This window comes from Leopardus geoffroyi, chromosome D3, assembly GCF_018350155.1.
Source record: "Leopardus geoffroyi isolate Oge1 chromosome D3, O.geoffroyi_Oge1_pat1.0, whole genome shotgun sequence".
In the NCBI taxonomy this organism is placed as follows: domain Eukaryota; kingdom Metazoa; phylum Chordata; class Mammalia; order Carnivora; family Felidae; genus Leopardus; species Leopardus geoffroyi.
The window spans coordinates 10,022,189-10,037,815 of NC_059339.1; the positions used below are offsets into that span (position 1 = coordinate 10,022,189).

The following is a 15,627-nucleotide window of genomic DNA, read 5'->3' on the forward strand; positions in this document are numbered from 1 at the left end:
AATGTCAGAGGTCTGCTCCAGAAAGAGACAAGTAACTGCCTGGAAGTTATCTCCAAGTCGTAACTTGACCATACCCGAAAAAGCTACGCCCCCTGGAAGGTGCAACTTAACAATCAGCTCCCCAAGTTAAGTGATGGCAAAATTACCCCCAGTCAGCTATACGAGGTTATCTGGTGGATGTAGTGACTTACTCTTCCCCATCTGAGCAGCCCAGACCATCGACCACGTACAGTGATTTTGGCTTCATTGATACTAAGATGCACTGTCTGAAACTATGTAGCCAACACATCTGGGGCTTCTTTTTTCCAAGTGTTTATTTTTGAGAGGGGGGTGGGGAGGGAGAGAGAGAGACAGAGCACAAGCAGGGGAAGGGCAGAGAGAGATGGAGACACAGAATCTGAAGCAGGCTCCAACCCGTGAACCGCGGGATCGTGACTTGAGCCAAAGTCAGACGCTTAACTGACTGGGCCACCTTGATGCCCCTGTTTGGGGGGCTCCTAACGGCAAGAGGACAGTGCCTACATTTTGTTCCTCTGCTGGATCAGGCAGGATTGATCCCAATTCATCCACACAGAGCAAATGACTTATATGGTGGCTAAAAAGAAGAGGAAAATCTTTTTTTTTTTTTTTAATTGAATCGACTACGTAACCGAAACATCCGGGCAGGTTTGCCGAAGCGGGACCTGACGTTAGGCTCCCGAGAACAAAGTCTACAGCACGTTATCTACGGATAGTGCATTTTCCAAGTGCCTCAGGGCTAGTGGTAGAGCTCTCTCCTTTTTTATTTTTTTAGCCTATTTATCTGCACATCAATGAAAAGCTGACAAGAGACCAAACTTCAAACAGAAGCAAAACCTCAGGTGGTTCCAACGATGGACAGATGGACACGAATGAAAAGTGGATGTGACTCCTGCCTCACCAGGTGGAGGCTTCTCAATGAAAACGGCCTCACGAAATGAGCGGTTGGGCACACACTAGCAGACAGCAATGACAAGTGCTTGGCTTTCACTAACCAACTGCCCACTTCCAGTTGCTAAATTAATTTACTTTCAACCTATTTAGACAAAACCAGGGAATAGCAGAAATACGCAGTGTAAAAAAAAAAAAAAAAAAAAAAAAAAGGCTCCTGCTTCACTCACCAGGAGAGAGAGTCACGTCCAAGCGCACGCTCTTCCACTGCAATAAACTGGAGCCATTGTAGTGCACCGCTCGGCCGTTGCTATGAAAGAGAGCAAAGGAAAGTCAAAGACAAGGCTCCCTGGCCAACACAGAGGCAGTTGAGTCACGAACGGGCCCAGGGGCTTCGGTGGCATCAGAGTAATTCGAAGAGAACTCCTAAGAGCTATTCTCTTTCCCTCAATTTGAATATACTTCCAACTGGTACTTTATACACTTTTGGAGATTGAGATTACAAGGATATTATTTCAGTATTAAACACCCACACCCACTACTTTTTTTTTTTTTTTTTTTTAAATAACAGCAATAGTAGCCACTTACTTATGGAAAAGACAAGTCCCCACTGGATTGGTCCAAGCCCCATCTCGTTTCTCTGCTTCTGTGGCAAAGCCAAAGGAAACTATTGGTCCCGTGTCGTCATCAGTATCTCCATAGGAAACAATTTCAATTTCCCAGTAAAAAGATGGGGCCTGAGGAAACACCAGAAGCAGGCAGGCAATCAGAGGGCTCAACTTGGGTTCCTGGAACTTGCTTTTTCTTTCAAATATGAAGGAAAGAGGCGAGAGACCGTGTGACTTCTCACCTGCACTGGCAGTGGTGAGGTGGCATAGATAAATGTGCCCCGGGGCAGACCGCCCCCAGCGCTGGGGTCAGCCAGGAAGGTGACAGAAGTCAGGCGTGACGAGAACATGCAGGCTCGGACAGGCGGGAACACTCTCGAGGGGCTCCAAGTGATCTCTTTGGGCTGTGACGGGGGAAAGCGTCTCATTCAATACAACTGCAAACACAAATCTCTGTACCCCCTCAAAGAAGAAAAGTTTTTACCTTAGTGGCATTATAATACAGGTACATCTTTTAAGAACGTAGCTTGTTTTTCCAAAGGAAAACTTCTCTTTATTTAAAAAGAAAGGCAGTCTCCATTGCTATGCCCATCGCTGTTCCTAGAAACCATCACTCTTGTAGCTCTTTAATGGTTCACTCTGAAACTTACCTCTCTTCTCCTTCTTTGCTTATCATGCCATTTTTAATTCCCTTCAGGATATCGCTTCTGTGATGAAAAATGAGGTTTTCATTCCTACATCTCTCCTTCTCCTTCCACAGACGCGTGCAGGCCCTCACCCCTGCCCTGTCTTCCTGCTTGTGCGATTACACACCAAGCTGCAGACTCATCAGTGGTCACAATTTTTATCCCTGTGATTTACTATTCAGCTCAAAGCCAAGAAGTAATATTACATTTGCTTTTTTTGAAAAAATTGTCTTTTTCTTTCATAACTTTTAATAAACCTGATCCTAAACTTCATGCTACTCTGTTGACAAAAGCACATTTTTTTAACCTGTGAGTTTTGTTTTTATCCTAAGGAAAGGGCTGAAAGATGCATATAGTGATGAGCTCCAGTGTCATTCATCAAATCACTGTGGTGGAAACTAGAGACAATGCAGGGCAACAAGAAAAGCCTGCGTGGGGAAACTGAGGCACAAGTGTATGCTGAACTATGGAGTTACTGAGGGAGAAAAGTTAGATGGTAAGACGGTATGCGCAGCACAGCCCCGTGGTCATGAAAAAGTACAGGTGACACATCACGTGGCTATCGTGACAATGTTAACCAGATGTTGAGATTTCAGGGGACACTTCGTCTTCCATATGTTTCTAATTTCTTATTTTGAAATAATTTCAAATCTACAGAAAAATCACAACAGCAATTTTTGTACACTCTTACCTAGATGCACCGATTTTTTGAGATATAAATCACGTAAGATACAATTCACCTGTTTAAAGTGTACATACGATTCAGTGGTTTCTAGTCTACTGGAGTTGAGCAACCATCACCGCCATCAACTTTTTAGTGTTTCTGTCCCCCTGAAACCACTAGCAGTCCCTCCTCGTACCCCTTCCCCCACAGCCCCCGGCATCGCCCATCTGCTGTCTCTAGATCTGCCTGTTCTGGACACTTCATACACAGGACATCCCGTAGCACGTGGTCTTTTGTGGCTGGCTTCTTTGGCTTGGCATGATTTCAGGTTTCTTCCCATTGTGGCATGTGTTACTACTTCATTACTTTTCAAGGCTGAATAACATTCTATCGGATATACCCGATACGCATACACGATGAAGGCATCTTCGTTCATCAGGTGATAAACGTTTGGGTTGTTTCCACTTTGGGGCTATTACGAATAAGCTAAGAACATTCACAGAGGTATCAACTCTCAACACTTCACCACTTTTGCTTTTTAATCACCTCTCAGCCTCTCTCTACATACATATGCTTATTCCTCTGTAAGACAGACTATATAACTAAAGTTTTGAAAAAAGCTTTTCTTCTGTTACTGATACCTTAAGAAATTATTTACGAATGGAGTTCTGCTCCTTTGCCACGATCTTTCAGTACTCAGGATGTCAAATCAATGTGCCTCGGACATTCAAAGATGACAGCACGTCATCACGGAGTGCGTCCCTCCAAAGGGCTTTGTGAACGCTCGTTCTAAAGGTTACTAACGTGCCGGTCGGCATCCTTTAACGCGGTGCGCTGTGGCCTCGCACGCACGGGGCTCACCTGTCTCCGGTCGGCCTGCAGTGGAGGCGGTGGGGGCCGAGCGCAGTCCCGGTAGAGCATCCGCAGCCGTTCACACTGTACCTCCACAACTGCCAGTCGCTCTCCTGGAGGGGAATCCACCGCATACGTGAAAATAAGTCCCACAACCCCCGAGAGAGTGCCAACCCTTCTGGAGTAGGGCTAAGGTGACAAGCGGCTTCCGAGATCACTCAAAATTCTTACAGAAGAGCAAATATCCTGAGACAGCTCTGTCTACAACACACAGCTCAGCAGCACAGCAATGTGGCCAAGTGCACGTGCTCTGAAGTTGAGCTGCCTGGATCCAGAATCTGGCATCATCACTCAGATATGTACCATCTCACTTCTGATAATGGGGGTTAACAATGGCACCTGTGCCTCACAAGGTTGTCACGAAGATGAAATGAAGTGACACAAGTGGAGCCTTTAGCCAAGTCCCCCGCACAGGGCGAACATGCAATAAATGGAAGTTCTATTCCCATTATTGAAATTATTTTTTATTTTTTATTTTTTTATTTTTTTTTTCAACGTTTATTTTTGGGACAGAGAGAGAGAGAGCATGAACGGGGGAGGGGCAGAGAGAGAGGGAGACACAGAATCGGAAACAGGCTCCAGGCTCTGAGCCATCAGCCCAGAGCCTGATGCGGGGCTCGAACTCACGGACCGCGAGATCGTGACCTGGCTGAAGTCGGACGCTTAACCGACTGCGCCACCCAGGCGCCCCTGAAATTATTTAAAAAAAAAAAATCTAGTATCGGGGCACCTGGGTGGCTCAGTCGGTTAAGCGTCCGACTTCGGCTCAGGTCACGATCTCACGGTTTGTGGGTTCGAGGCCCGCGTCGGGATCGGTGCTGACAGCTCAGAGCCTGGAGCCTGCTTCCGATTCTGTGTCTCCCTCTCTCTCTGCCCCTCCCCCACTTGTGCTCTCTCTCTGCCTATCAAAAATAAATAAAAATGTAAAAAAAATAAAAATGAAAATAAAAAAATAATAAAAAATCTAGTATCTGAGGCACCCGGGTGGCTCAGGTGGTTAAGCATCCAATGTCAGCTCAGGTCACGAGCTCACGGTTCACAAGTTCAAGCCCTGCATCCGGCTCTGCACTGATGGTGCAGAGGCTGCTTGGGATTCTCTCGCTCTCCCTCCCCAACTAGCACTGTCTCTCAAAATCAATAAACTTAAAAAAATAAAAATAAAAACCTAATATCTATTTAACATCTATGGGCAAGGCACAGTGCTGATGCTGGAGGATACAAAGATACATGAACCAAAGCTCCCATTCTGGGAGGACAGAGGAGATGTGTGCATGCATTTACACATACAAGAATGAACACGGTCCAAGGCCGCAGTATGTGATATGATCTAAGCACAAACACAGGCAAGGAGGAGGGGATGATCACTTCATTCCAGGACCCAAGATGGTTTCATAAAGACAGCATTAAGTTCGGTCTTAGAAAAGACAGGGTTTCAATAAGCAGAGAAGGAAGGAAATTCCGGGTGGTCTGGCAATATGGGAAATGGTCTTGGAGAGTCAGGAGTCAGAGGTCTTAGGAGTACCTCGTTTGACACACAAAAATTAACGCGAAAATGGATCAAAGACCTGAAAAAAACCTTACAGCTAAAACTGTAAAACTCTTAGAAGAAAATATTGGTGTAAATCTTCAACTTTGGATTAGGCCACAGCTTCTGAGATAGGACACCAAAAGCACAAGCAACAAAAGAAAAATGAGATAAAGTGGACTTCACTGAAATGAAAAACTTTTGTGTTTCAAAGGACACTACCGACGAAGTGAAAAGACAACCCACAGAATGGGAGAAAAGATTGATGTTATTATATCTGATCAGGAACTAACAGAGCTAAAATTGTAAAGAACTCTTACAACTTAACAACAAAATGACAACCCACTTAAAATGGGCAAAGGATTCAAACAGACCACACCCACTAGGCAAACTCTAATCAAAAAGACAGGTAACACCAAAGTTGGTGAGGGTGTGGAGTAATTAGGACCCCCATACGATGCTGTTGGCAATGGAAAATGGCACAGCCACTGTGGAAAACAATTCCTCAAAATAGAAAGCAGTTCCTCAAAAGTTAAATGCAGGATTACTGTATCACCCAGCAATTCCACCCCTATATAGGCCCAAGGGAACTAAAAACATACATCCACATAAATTCTTGTATATACGTATTTACAGCAGCATTATTCATAATAGCCAAAAAGTACAAACACAAGTATTCGTAAATTCATCAATGAGGTCTATGCATAATGGAATGGGATTCAGCCATAAAAAGTAATGAACCTCTGAGATCTGCTACAACATGGATGAACCCTGAAAACATTATGCTAAGTGAAGGAAATTGGACCAAAAAAGGACAAATATTGTACGATTCCACTGATGTGAAATACCCAGAAGATGTAAATCCATAGAGACAGAAGGTAGATTAGAGATTATCAGGAGCTGGGGGAGGGAAAAAGGGGAGTTACTGTTTCATTGGCAGAGAGTTTGTATGTGGGAGGATGAAAAAGTTCTGGAAATAGATAGTGATGAAGACACAGCTCTGTGAATACACTAACACTTCAAAATGGTAAATCGTATGGTATGTGATTTATACCTCATTAAAAAAAAAAAAAGAGGTCCTAGGAGAAATAAAAAGTAGTCCAGGGGCACCTGAGCGGCTCAGTCAGTCAAGCGTCTGACTTTAGCTCAGGTCATGATCTCACTGTTCGTGAGTTTGAGTCCACATCAGGCTCACTGCTGTCAGCATGTGAGCACAGAGCCCGGTTCCCATCCTCTGTCCCCGCACCCCCCCTTTCTGCCGCTCACCCCCTTGCGCTCTTCCCCCCTTAAAAAAAGTAGTCCAATGGAAGTAAAGCACAGAGGTTGTTTAGGATGTTGGTGAGAAATTTATTGACTTATACCTCACGGACAGACACTTGGCACCTAATGCGACCCAATGATATGGATTAGGAGGCAACAGGAAAGAGGAGACAAAGACCAAACAGATTTAAAGTGGAGGAAGAAGCGAGGCCAGGCCATGGGGTGTGTGGCCCCTGTCCTTTCTTTACACCTGGAGTGGGACACACGTTCAGGCCTATGCTTCCCAGGGGACAAATCAAAGAGGAAACCATTCAGTTACAAGATTCATGAAGTCCGTTAGATATGTATACTAGTCATAAAGAGCCCAGCTAACTTTGATAAACATTTCCTGATTATTGTTCAAATTAAAAATTTATTCCAAGAAAATTTATATACAAAATACCAGATGATCCAGGGAGTGACGTGGGCAACAATGTCCTTACAATATAGCAGTAACCAGTGTCGGGCAGATATTTCAAGGATGATGGCTAGAATCCTATCAGGTAAGGGAAAAGCAATTCTTAGGGGGAAGAATGGCAACTACCTGGCGGGGGTGAGGCACATCTACCATAAGATAGGCTTAACATAAGAGGAGTTTTTACGCTATCTACTGTGAGAATAAAAAGTTTCTATACTTCATATTCAGGAAAGGCAAGACTGACTGTACTACAGCCAGAGTAACAAGTGACAGCCAGAACTGGCTGTGAACTCATTCCAATCTGTAAATGACAACTTCACAGTGGTAACTACGCTCAGGAAAGCCAGCCTCTCGGTGACAGCTCCATGCTCTTGAGGGCCACTCAAAGCAGGCCTTCAGGAAGCTAACTGTGACGTGGAAAGGCAAGATGCAAAAGCAGTAAAAGTTGGGAGAATAACACACATGTCTAAACACAAGAGAAAAAGCACCTGGCTTGTGAAGCTGGTAATGGAAATGGGGAGGAAAGGGCTAAATCTCAGGAGCATTTCAAAGGAAGAATAGAACATGGCAACTGATTGGATGTGGAAGGATAGGAAGGAGGGCTCGGTCATATTTGACTCCATATCTGAGCCTCAAAAATAGTCTGAGTATGACCTAAAACTGGGAAGTCAGAAAGGAGAGCTGACTCTAGAGGAAATAATGACTGGTTTTAAATGTGGGGTATTCATGAGGCTGGGGGTCCCTCTAAGAGAAAGAGCTGAGAGGCCTGGATAGCAAGGGAGGGAATGCCCACAAGCAGAAGCCACAAAATTGAAGGTGGGTCAGGCAAAGCTTAGAGCAGGTCGGGGGCCCCTCCCATCACAACTGCCCAGGGTCACCTTCAATTGATGATTCTGACTTTTGGGTGGAGCTTGGAAAGCATTTTAAACCTGCTTCCCAGGGATTCGTATGAGGTTTCAGAGTCTGAGGGGAACCTCTGGCTCAGGGAATGTGTAGATTTAACAAGGTAGGGAGAAGGAAACACACCTGAACCTGAGAAGTTCTGGCTTCTGCAAGAATAAAAGGTGGGAATTTAGGGGTTTCTATATGCTTTTTCTTCAGTATCAATAGGTTTCCTATGCTATTTCAACCAAGGGATCCAGTTACCTTCACAGAAATATTTCTTCATGGGAAAAAGCTCTGTAGCATAGTGCTATCTGAGACCAAATGGAATTAGGTATTCTTTTCCTTGGATTAGAGAAGCTATAAAATTGAGATGGGGTAAGTCAACATGACAATGGCCAAATCTTCTGCTTCATTCCAGATGAAGTAAAATACTGGAAGAAATTCATTGAAAAAAAATTTTTTTCATTTGAAAGATTCAGATAGTGTGTATAAATTTCACATGACATTTTCATACACAAAATAAAAAATCTTGATACGTAAAAAAATAAAAATTGAAGAATTCTTTCCCTTCTACCCACCATCTTGAATCATTTATTAAACAGCATCTGTTGTAAGGACAATCTAAGACTCTCTTGTGGGCTAGAAGAATCCACTGTAACCCAGACGTAATCTAAACTACAATCCAAAGTAACCCAGGTGCAGGGTAGGTTTGTTGACTATTCAAGGTTAAAGGACTGAGAAGCCAGCAAACTTTCATATGTACTTTAAACCTCAGAGCTCTTTCCGGTAACCTAATAAATGAATTAAGTACAATTATATTTGACATAAGACACCATTTTTGGATATAAATTGACGTGTATAAGCTCACAGTCTTCTCTTTTGTGGCAATAAGTACTTCCTACCTATTTCTATGCAACTCTTTGTGACAACAGGGTTCTTTTCCATTAGGGAAAATGGGTTAGGTGGGTTATTATTAAAGCCATTTGAGACCACTGCTCCAAATTATGACAACTCTTAGCTTATACATTAAGTACCGAAGTTAATCTCACAGATCAAAACTCCCTTATTCTATAAAATGTATAAAAGGATACTCAGAGAGTCCTACAGAAAAGTGACTGATTTATTCAGCAAGTATATGCTTGCTAAAAAATCACTAATGTATGTCTTATGATGCAACCTAGGCTAAGAACATTAAAAAGCAGAGGCGGGGAACTAAGGCCCAACCACAAGTACAAAGCCAAGTTATGGGCAAACATTTGGTCACAAGCAATTTCCCCTGAGAAGCCTAGCAAATTCCTTTCCTTCTGTCCTTATTCTTATGCTCGGGGTCTCTCTGAGGTTTATTAACTGGCTCCACAGCACTATCCTTAAAAAAGGAGGAAAATTTGAAGAGTAAAACACATACAGAATAAAGAGAGCAGAGACCAACCCACAGAAATTGGTGCCACGTGAAAAAAAACAAAAATGTAAGGACAGTAAAGAGATTAGGGAGTGTCTGAAAAAGCAACAGAGAAATGAGAAATAGTAAATAATACGGATAATAAAAATGACTCCCCCAACACACATGAAGGATAAAACCAAAGCCATTATGAAAGTTAAAGGTGCTCATTTATTAGTTACAGTTCATGAAAAGGCCAGCTCTAGAGCACTGGAGGACGCTAATCTAACTGGGAACAATTTCATGTAGAGTCCAATTATATCCTTGGGGACAAACCACACGTCTTCCCTTAAAAACACCCAGGCCAACTACCCATTTACAAGACCGGTGAAGACAAGAGGACCCATTAAATGACACCACACGGATACAATCCACAGAACCCAGACTGTGGGAAACCCTTCAAAAAAATAAACTGCACATGATGAGGGGAATCTAGATTTTGAAAGGAAATTCAAAGACATAGCAAGGAAGTTACAATGATGACTTTAGAAACTTGAATGCTGACCAGATAATAATATTAAATAACTACCGTTAATTTTTCAGATGTGATAATGGTATTGTGGTTATTTTTTTAAGGGTCATTTTTTAGGGGTGCCTGGGTGGCTCAGTCGGTTAAGCGTCTGAACCTTGGTTTCGGCTCAGGTGATGATCTCAAGGTTCATGAGACTGAGCCCCGCATCAGGCTCCATGCTAGCATGATGACAGGGTGAAGCCTGCTTGGGATTCTCTCTCGCGCTCTCTCTCTGACTCTCCCCCACTTGCACTTGCTTGCTCTCTCAAAATAAATAAACTTTAAAAAAAAAAAAAAAAAAAAAAGAAAGAGTTGTGTGGTGGGTCGGGGCAGGGGAGGCGACTAGATGGCTCAAACGGTTAAGCATCTAACTTGGATCAGGTGATGATCTCATGGTTCGTGGGTTCGAGCCCCAGGTCAGGCTCTGTGCTGACACCTCAGAGCCTGGAGCCTGCTTCCGATTCTGTGTCTCCCTCTCTCTCTGCCCATCCCCAACTCATGCTCGCTCGCTCTCTCTCTCAAAAATAAATAAACATTAAAAAAAAAAAGTTGGTCTTTTTTAGAGACACATACTAAAATATTTAAGAGTAAAAGGATATCTAAAAATATAATCCAGGAGGGTATAGCATAAATGAAACAGGACTATGAGTTGTAACTGTTGAACTTGAGGGTTCATTATACTAGTGTACCTATTTTTGCGTTTGTTTAAACTTTTCAACACACACACACACACACACACACAGATGGATGTTAGTGCAAACTCCTGACTGAATTCAAATGTAGCCAGTGACAATGGTCAGAAAGTATCTGCAGCCTTATGGGTTCATAGATAGTTCTAGCAAGGAAACAAATGCAGTGAAATTAATGGAGGACACTGACATGGTCCTCAAGTTAAATTTAAAAATGCTGGTTTCCAGGGCACCTGGGTGGCTCAGTCGGTTAAGCGTCTGACTTGGGCTCAGGTCATGATCTCACCATCCGGGAGTTTGAGCCCTGTGTCAGGTTCTGTGCTCAGAGCCTGGAGCCTGCTTTGGATTCTGTGTCTCCCTCTCTCTCTGCCCCTTCCCTGCTCGCACTCTCTGGCTCTCAAAAAGAAAATAAAAACATAAAAAAAATTTTTTTTTAAATGCTGATTTCCTACTTTGCATGTAGTAAAAGCTGTTTACATTTTCTAGATCTGAGATAAAAGTTGTGATACGTGCTGTCTGCAGAGCTCAGCAGTTTGATGTGTGTGTGTGCGCGTGTGTAAGTTCATGCACGTATACACAAATGTTAGCATTCCATCATCAAATTGGAAATGTACTGACAAACTCAATAAAGTCGGGTGGAAAGGAAAGCCACAGGTACTTACCCGCACTGCACTCCTGGGCTACTAGGTTGAGCACTTCAACAGCTGCGGGACACTGTTGTATGAATTCTTCACAAAACAAGCTGTCTTCTAAAAGCTGGGCCATGACCAGGCATGCTCTTAATGTTAAAAGATTTACAATATTTCAAGGTCATCAATGTTCATTCTCTAACAAGTTAACTGTGAAAAGCATTTCAGTCAATTCTGTCCCGTAATTTACAAAAAGATTCACACTCCCCATTCCTCTTGCTTTTTTTTTTTTCCACGCTCCCCCGGGCCTGGAGTGGTCTAACTTTCCTTGTGCCCCACAGTAACTGCTGACGCTGCCGACAAGCAGAGAGGGGGAAAGCGGTTGCCATCTCTCCTAAATGCAGACACAGAGTGCCACGCGAGAAATCAGCATCATCTCTTAACAATGCTTCCTCATCTGTGCCCCTCGGGCAGTATTAGTGTTCTGGGAACGAGAGGGACCCAAACGCTTGGAAAATCTGTATGCTGATCTGTCACCTACTTCAAAATGCATCTTAGAACCTTCTAAGAAGTCCCATCGCCAAAAGAGAACCTTGTTGCCGTTGTTTTGTGCCAAATAAATGCATTCGCAAGAAAACGCTACTCTTCCTTCTGACACCAACAGTTGAGGGCGTTCCCTAGTTTTCTCATCATGGGTTTGGAAAGCGACAGACCAGATGTATGCTAATGCAGCCCAGCCCATTTACACAAGGTAGAGTGGCAGGAGGATTCCCGGGACAGAACAAAGTACTTTTACCAAAGCAGAGCGGTGGAGCCTTAGGCACACTTTCCATAGACCACATCTTGATGGCTTACTTATATTCTTAGGGGAACAGCTAAAGTGTTTCAAAGTGTAGAAATCACACAATGCAACAGAACTTGCAGAAATTGGGGAATGCGACAAAAAGGTAGTCAACAAAGCTCAAGACAATGGTCTCCGTTCTCATGTTGGCATGGACTTCACCTGTGGACCCACTAAGCCAGGAGTGGAGTCCCCCCGCCCCGCCTCTGTGGCCTGGGTGCTCACCTTGTTCTTATTTCAGCCAGGAGCCGAACGACTGCCATCACAGGAGCTGACCCATCTCCTGTTGCAGGAAGTGAGGTATGAATAGAGAGACTTCCCTCCTGAGGAAGCAACATGGACTGGACTGCCTGTACTACCTTCTCAGTAATGGACAGTTTATGAAGAGGCAGTGCCTGATGGTGGTGGGGGGGGGGGCATGGCAGAAAGTTAAATTCACGTAGTTAGTTTATAAGAAATGAGGGCATTATTATCTGGAGTTAATTCTCACAATTTCAGTTAAAAAAATAAAATCACCATACAGAAAATAGCAAACTAGACCAAAACAGTTAAAAATATAACACACTGTGGAATATTCCTAACCAAAGAGATGAATCTCGTCACCTAGGTGAAATTTTCACATAAACGTTACTATTAAATAATTATGCCCAATACATAAATATACATCCCAAGTAGCATTTAAGATAACCAGGTATTTGTGCCTCTGCACTATGAATGTGCATATTGCTCATTACAGTATGGTTACCATTTGCAGTGACATGTGATAATGCATTTAAAAATCACCTTACCTCTGATCTTGGAACACAAAGTCTAGACAATGGAATAGTCAATGTGTCTGACGCTTGCGAAGTCTTTCTACAGTCTATGGGTGGGAATATGACTGTAGCTATACCTTCCTGTTCATTGATAGAAGCCACTACTCCGATGCTTCCTGATATTCCTCTACCTAAAACCTAGAGACAACGATGGATTAGAACTACCGACCAGCAACGATGGTGTTCGTAACACTCTCATGCGACAGGCGGGGAGGAGCAAATTCACAGCTGTTGTCAGTTGGCATTACAAGAATGCAGGAATTACTGCATGTTTATTACAATGCAGGTACCATGCACTGAATGGGAGTTAAAATAATAGGCCCAGCGCCTGGGTGGCGCAGTCGGTTGGGCGTCCGACTTCAGCCAGGTCACGATCTCGCAGTCCGTGAGTTTGAGCCCTGCGTCAGGCTCTGGGCTGATGGCTCAGAGCCTGGAGCCTGTTTCCGATTCTGTGTCTCCCTCTCTCTCTGCCCCTCCCCCGTTCATGCTCTGTCTCTCTCTGTCCCAAAAATAAATAAACGTTGAAAAAAATAAATAAATAAAATAAAATAAAATAATAGGCCCTAAAATCTATGTCAAGGTCATCACAAGATGACAGACTCTCAAACTCCCAACTCTAAAATATTAGTGACACCATAGGGCACAAGTATTATAGTTAACATTATATAATACTGTACTAACATTTAAGTAATCTGTAGCACAGTGTGGATTAGAATTCGTGAGTTTCTCAGATTCCTTGTTTAGCTCAAAAGAACAAGGATCTTTGTCCATTCGGGTGGATGATGCCATCTTACAGATGATCAATTACTCAATGGATGCAGTGACTTGGGGAGAGCAGTGACTTGGGAAACGCTGGCTGGTTACCTGAACCTCAGACCCTATCTTGATGGTCTCCTTGAATCCTCCGAGAGCACACAGTGCAGCGACAGCCTGGCGGGCGATTCTCTGAAGTTTGGCGAGTTTCCTGCCACTGCTGCTGCCGTTTTCCAGAATGCTCTCTGCGTATTTCCCCAACTGTGGAATGTACATCAGTGCACGAGACAGAACCTACATTGAAAAAGCAGCCATGTAGTAGGAGTTAAAGCTTTAGTCATTTTTAATTTTTTTTTTTTTAATGTTTATTTATTTTTGGGACAGAGAGAGACAGAGCATAAATGGGGGAGGGGCAGAGAGAGAGGGAGACACAGAATTGGAAGCAGGCTCCAGGCTCTCAGCCATCAGCCCAGAGCCTGACACGGGGCTCGAACTCGCGGACCACGAGATCGTGACCTGAGCTGAAGTCGGACGCTTAACCGACTGAGCCACCCAGGCGCTCCTAAAGCTTTAGTCATTTTTGACTAAGAGTCATCACTAAGAGTGATGAAGTGTCTGTAACAGTGCCTGGCTCCCGTGTCCCAAAGGAACTTCGGTTATGGGAGGGATGAAGTAACTAAGAGGTATGACCATTCACTGATGCTGTATCTGCCTTATAGAATTAGGACTGCACACACACAACCTCAGCATATGGGACAAACACTGTGTTAACAGAACGAAAGCAAAATCTTAACCTGATGGAAAACCATCACAGCATACTGCCTACATCTCAATACCCACTTTCTTTGAGACGTGCTATAAGGCACTCACTTGAAAAATGACAGTGGGAAAATAGGAATTGATTACAGATCCCCAGATTTTAGGAAACTAGACTTCTGTTTGTAGTGATGAATTACTGATAGAGCAGTCTGGGGGTATAAATCACAGGGGCCTCCTCAGGACTAGTAAATACACGTAACAAATCCAATAAACCAAGGCTGTGTGATTTCCTAGTGTCAGTACCAATCAAACACAAGCAAAGAGAAACAAGGAGTTCCGTTCTTTCCCTGAGAATACAGTCCAGTCTTCTGCAAAATTAGAACTGGCAGCGACAGGGGACGTAGATTAACAGAGGTGAAACCACTAAACCAAAGCAAATATGTGGTGTTGGTGGGGGTGGGAGAACAGCTAACCAGTCTATCTGGCCAATTTGGGAAATCTCTCTTTACTAGAATACGACCCTTGCTAGGCAGGATTCAAATGCTGAAACAGAACACAAACTTCCTCCTTGCTTCCTCGATTAGGCAGTGACACCGTGCTAACCTTTTCTGCTGTTGTGGTCCATATCTGAGCAGCATTTGACTCAGGTGCCATCAGCAAGCTATGAAGCAAGGCAATCACCTCTGCGGCCATGCTGTTTGCCACGTGCCCGCTGATGAAGGGTCGGACGGGGTCAGTCCTGCAAGCGTCAGGAGGGAAAGGTCAATGCCCAGGGATGGTTAAGAATGCAGATGGGGGGGCTTTTAGGGTTATCATCAGATGGAAAAATTTTCTAATCATACAGGAAAAAGTGGATTCATTGAGAAAAAGAGATGCTAAATTATCATCAAGAAAAGAAAAATCACTTCATTCATATTCCTTCCGGTAGCTGAAGAATCCTCTGAAACAACACACCTCAACCTTGAGCCGCGTAAACCATCAGGATTGAGGGAAGACGCCTAATTCCTGGCTTGAAAGAATAGAACACCTTGCAGACTTGTTGGAGGCAACACTCACTCCTCTCTACTCCTTAGAGGTTATTGTATACAGTTGGGCTGGTGGGAAGTATCGTTTGGAAGAAACAGAGGCAGTAAGACCTGAGTTTACTAATGCTCAGAAAAGCCGTAGCTGGTGTTCCTGGTGGTGGCCTTTCTCAGAAATACAACCCTCTGGCTATAGCTGCCCACTTGGCCAGCGGCGCCACCCTATTCACCCGCCACAACCTCGGCTGGGTATTTTAAGCCCTC

The 15,627-nt window shown here is 43.8% G+C and overlaps 1 protein-coding gene across 5 annotated transcripts in view; it reads right to left on the reverse strand.

Annotated features, from left to right (window-relative positions):
* Nucleotides 1-15,627, reverse strand: part of HECTD4 (HECT domain E3 ubiquitin protein ligase 4) — a 194,455-nt gene that overhangs the window by 43,182 nt on the left and 135,646 nt on the right. For all 5 annotated transcript variants that reach the window (XM_045457014.1, XM_045457012.1, XM_045457013.1 and 2 more), the window contains exons 40-48: nt 14,945-15,080; nt 13,694-13,876; nt 12,803-12,967; nt 12,240-12,409; nt 11,207-11,322; nt 3,729-3,832; nt 1,760-1,921; nt 1,498-1,646; nt 1,140-1,219 (exon numbers count right to left, since the gene is read on the reverse strand). In XM_045457014.1, the coding sequence (XP_045312970.1) occupies nt 1,140-1,219; nt 1,498-1,646; nt 1,760-1,921; nt 3,729-3,832; nt 11,207-11,322; nt 12,240-12,409; nt 12,803-12,967; nt 13,694-13,876; nt 14,945-15,080 (1,265 nt within the window). The remainder of the gene's footprint in view (nt 1-1,139; nt 1,220-1,497; nt 1,647-1,759; nt 1,922-3,728; nt 3,833-11,206; nt 11,323-12,239; nt 12,410-12,802; nt 12,968-13,693; nt 13,877-14,944; nt 15,081-15,627) is intronic.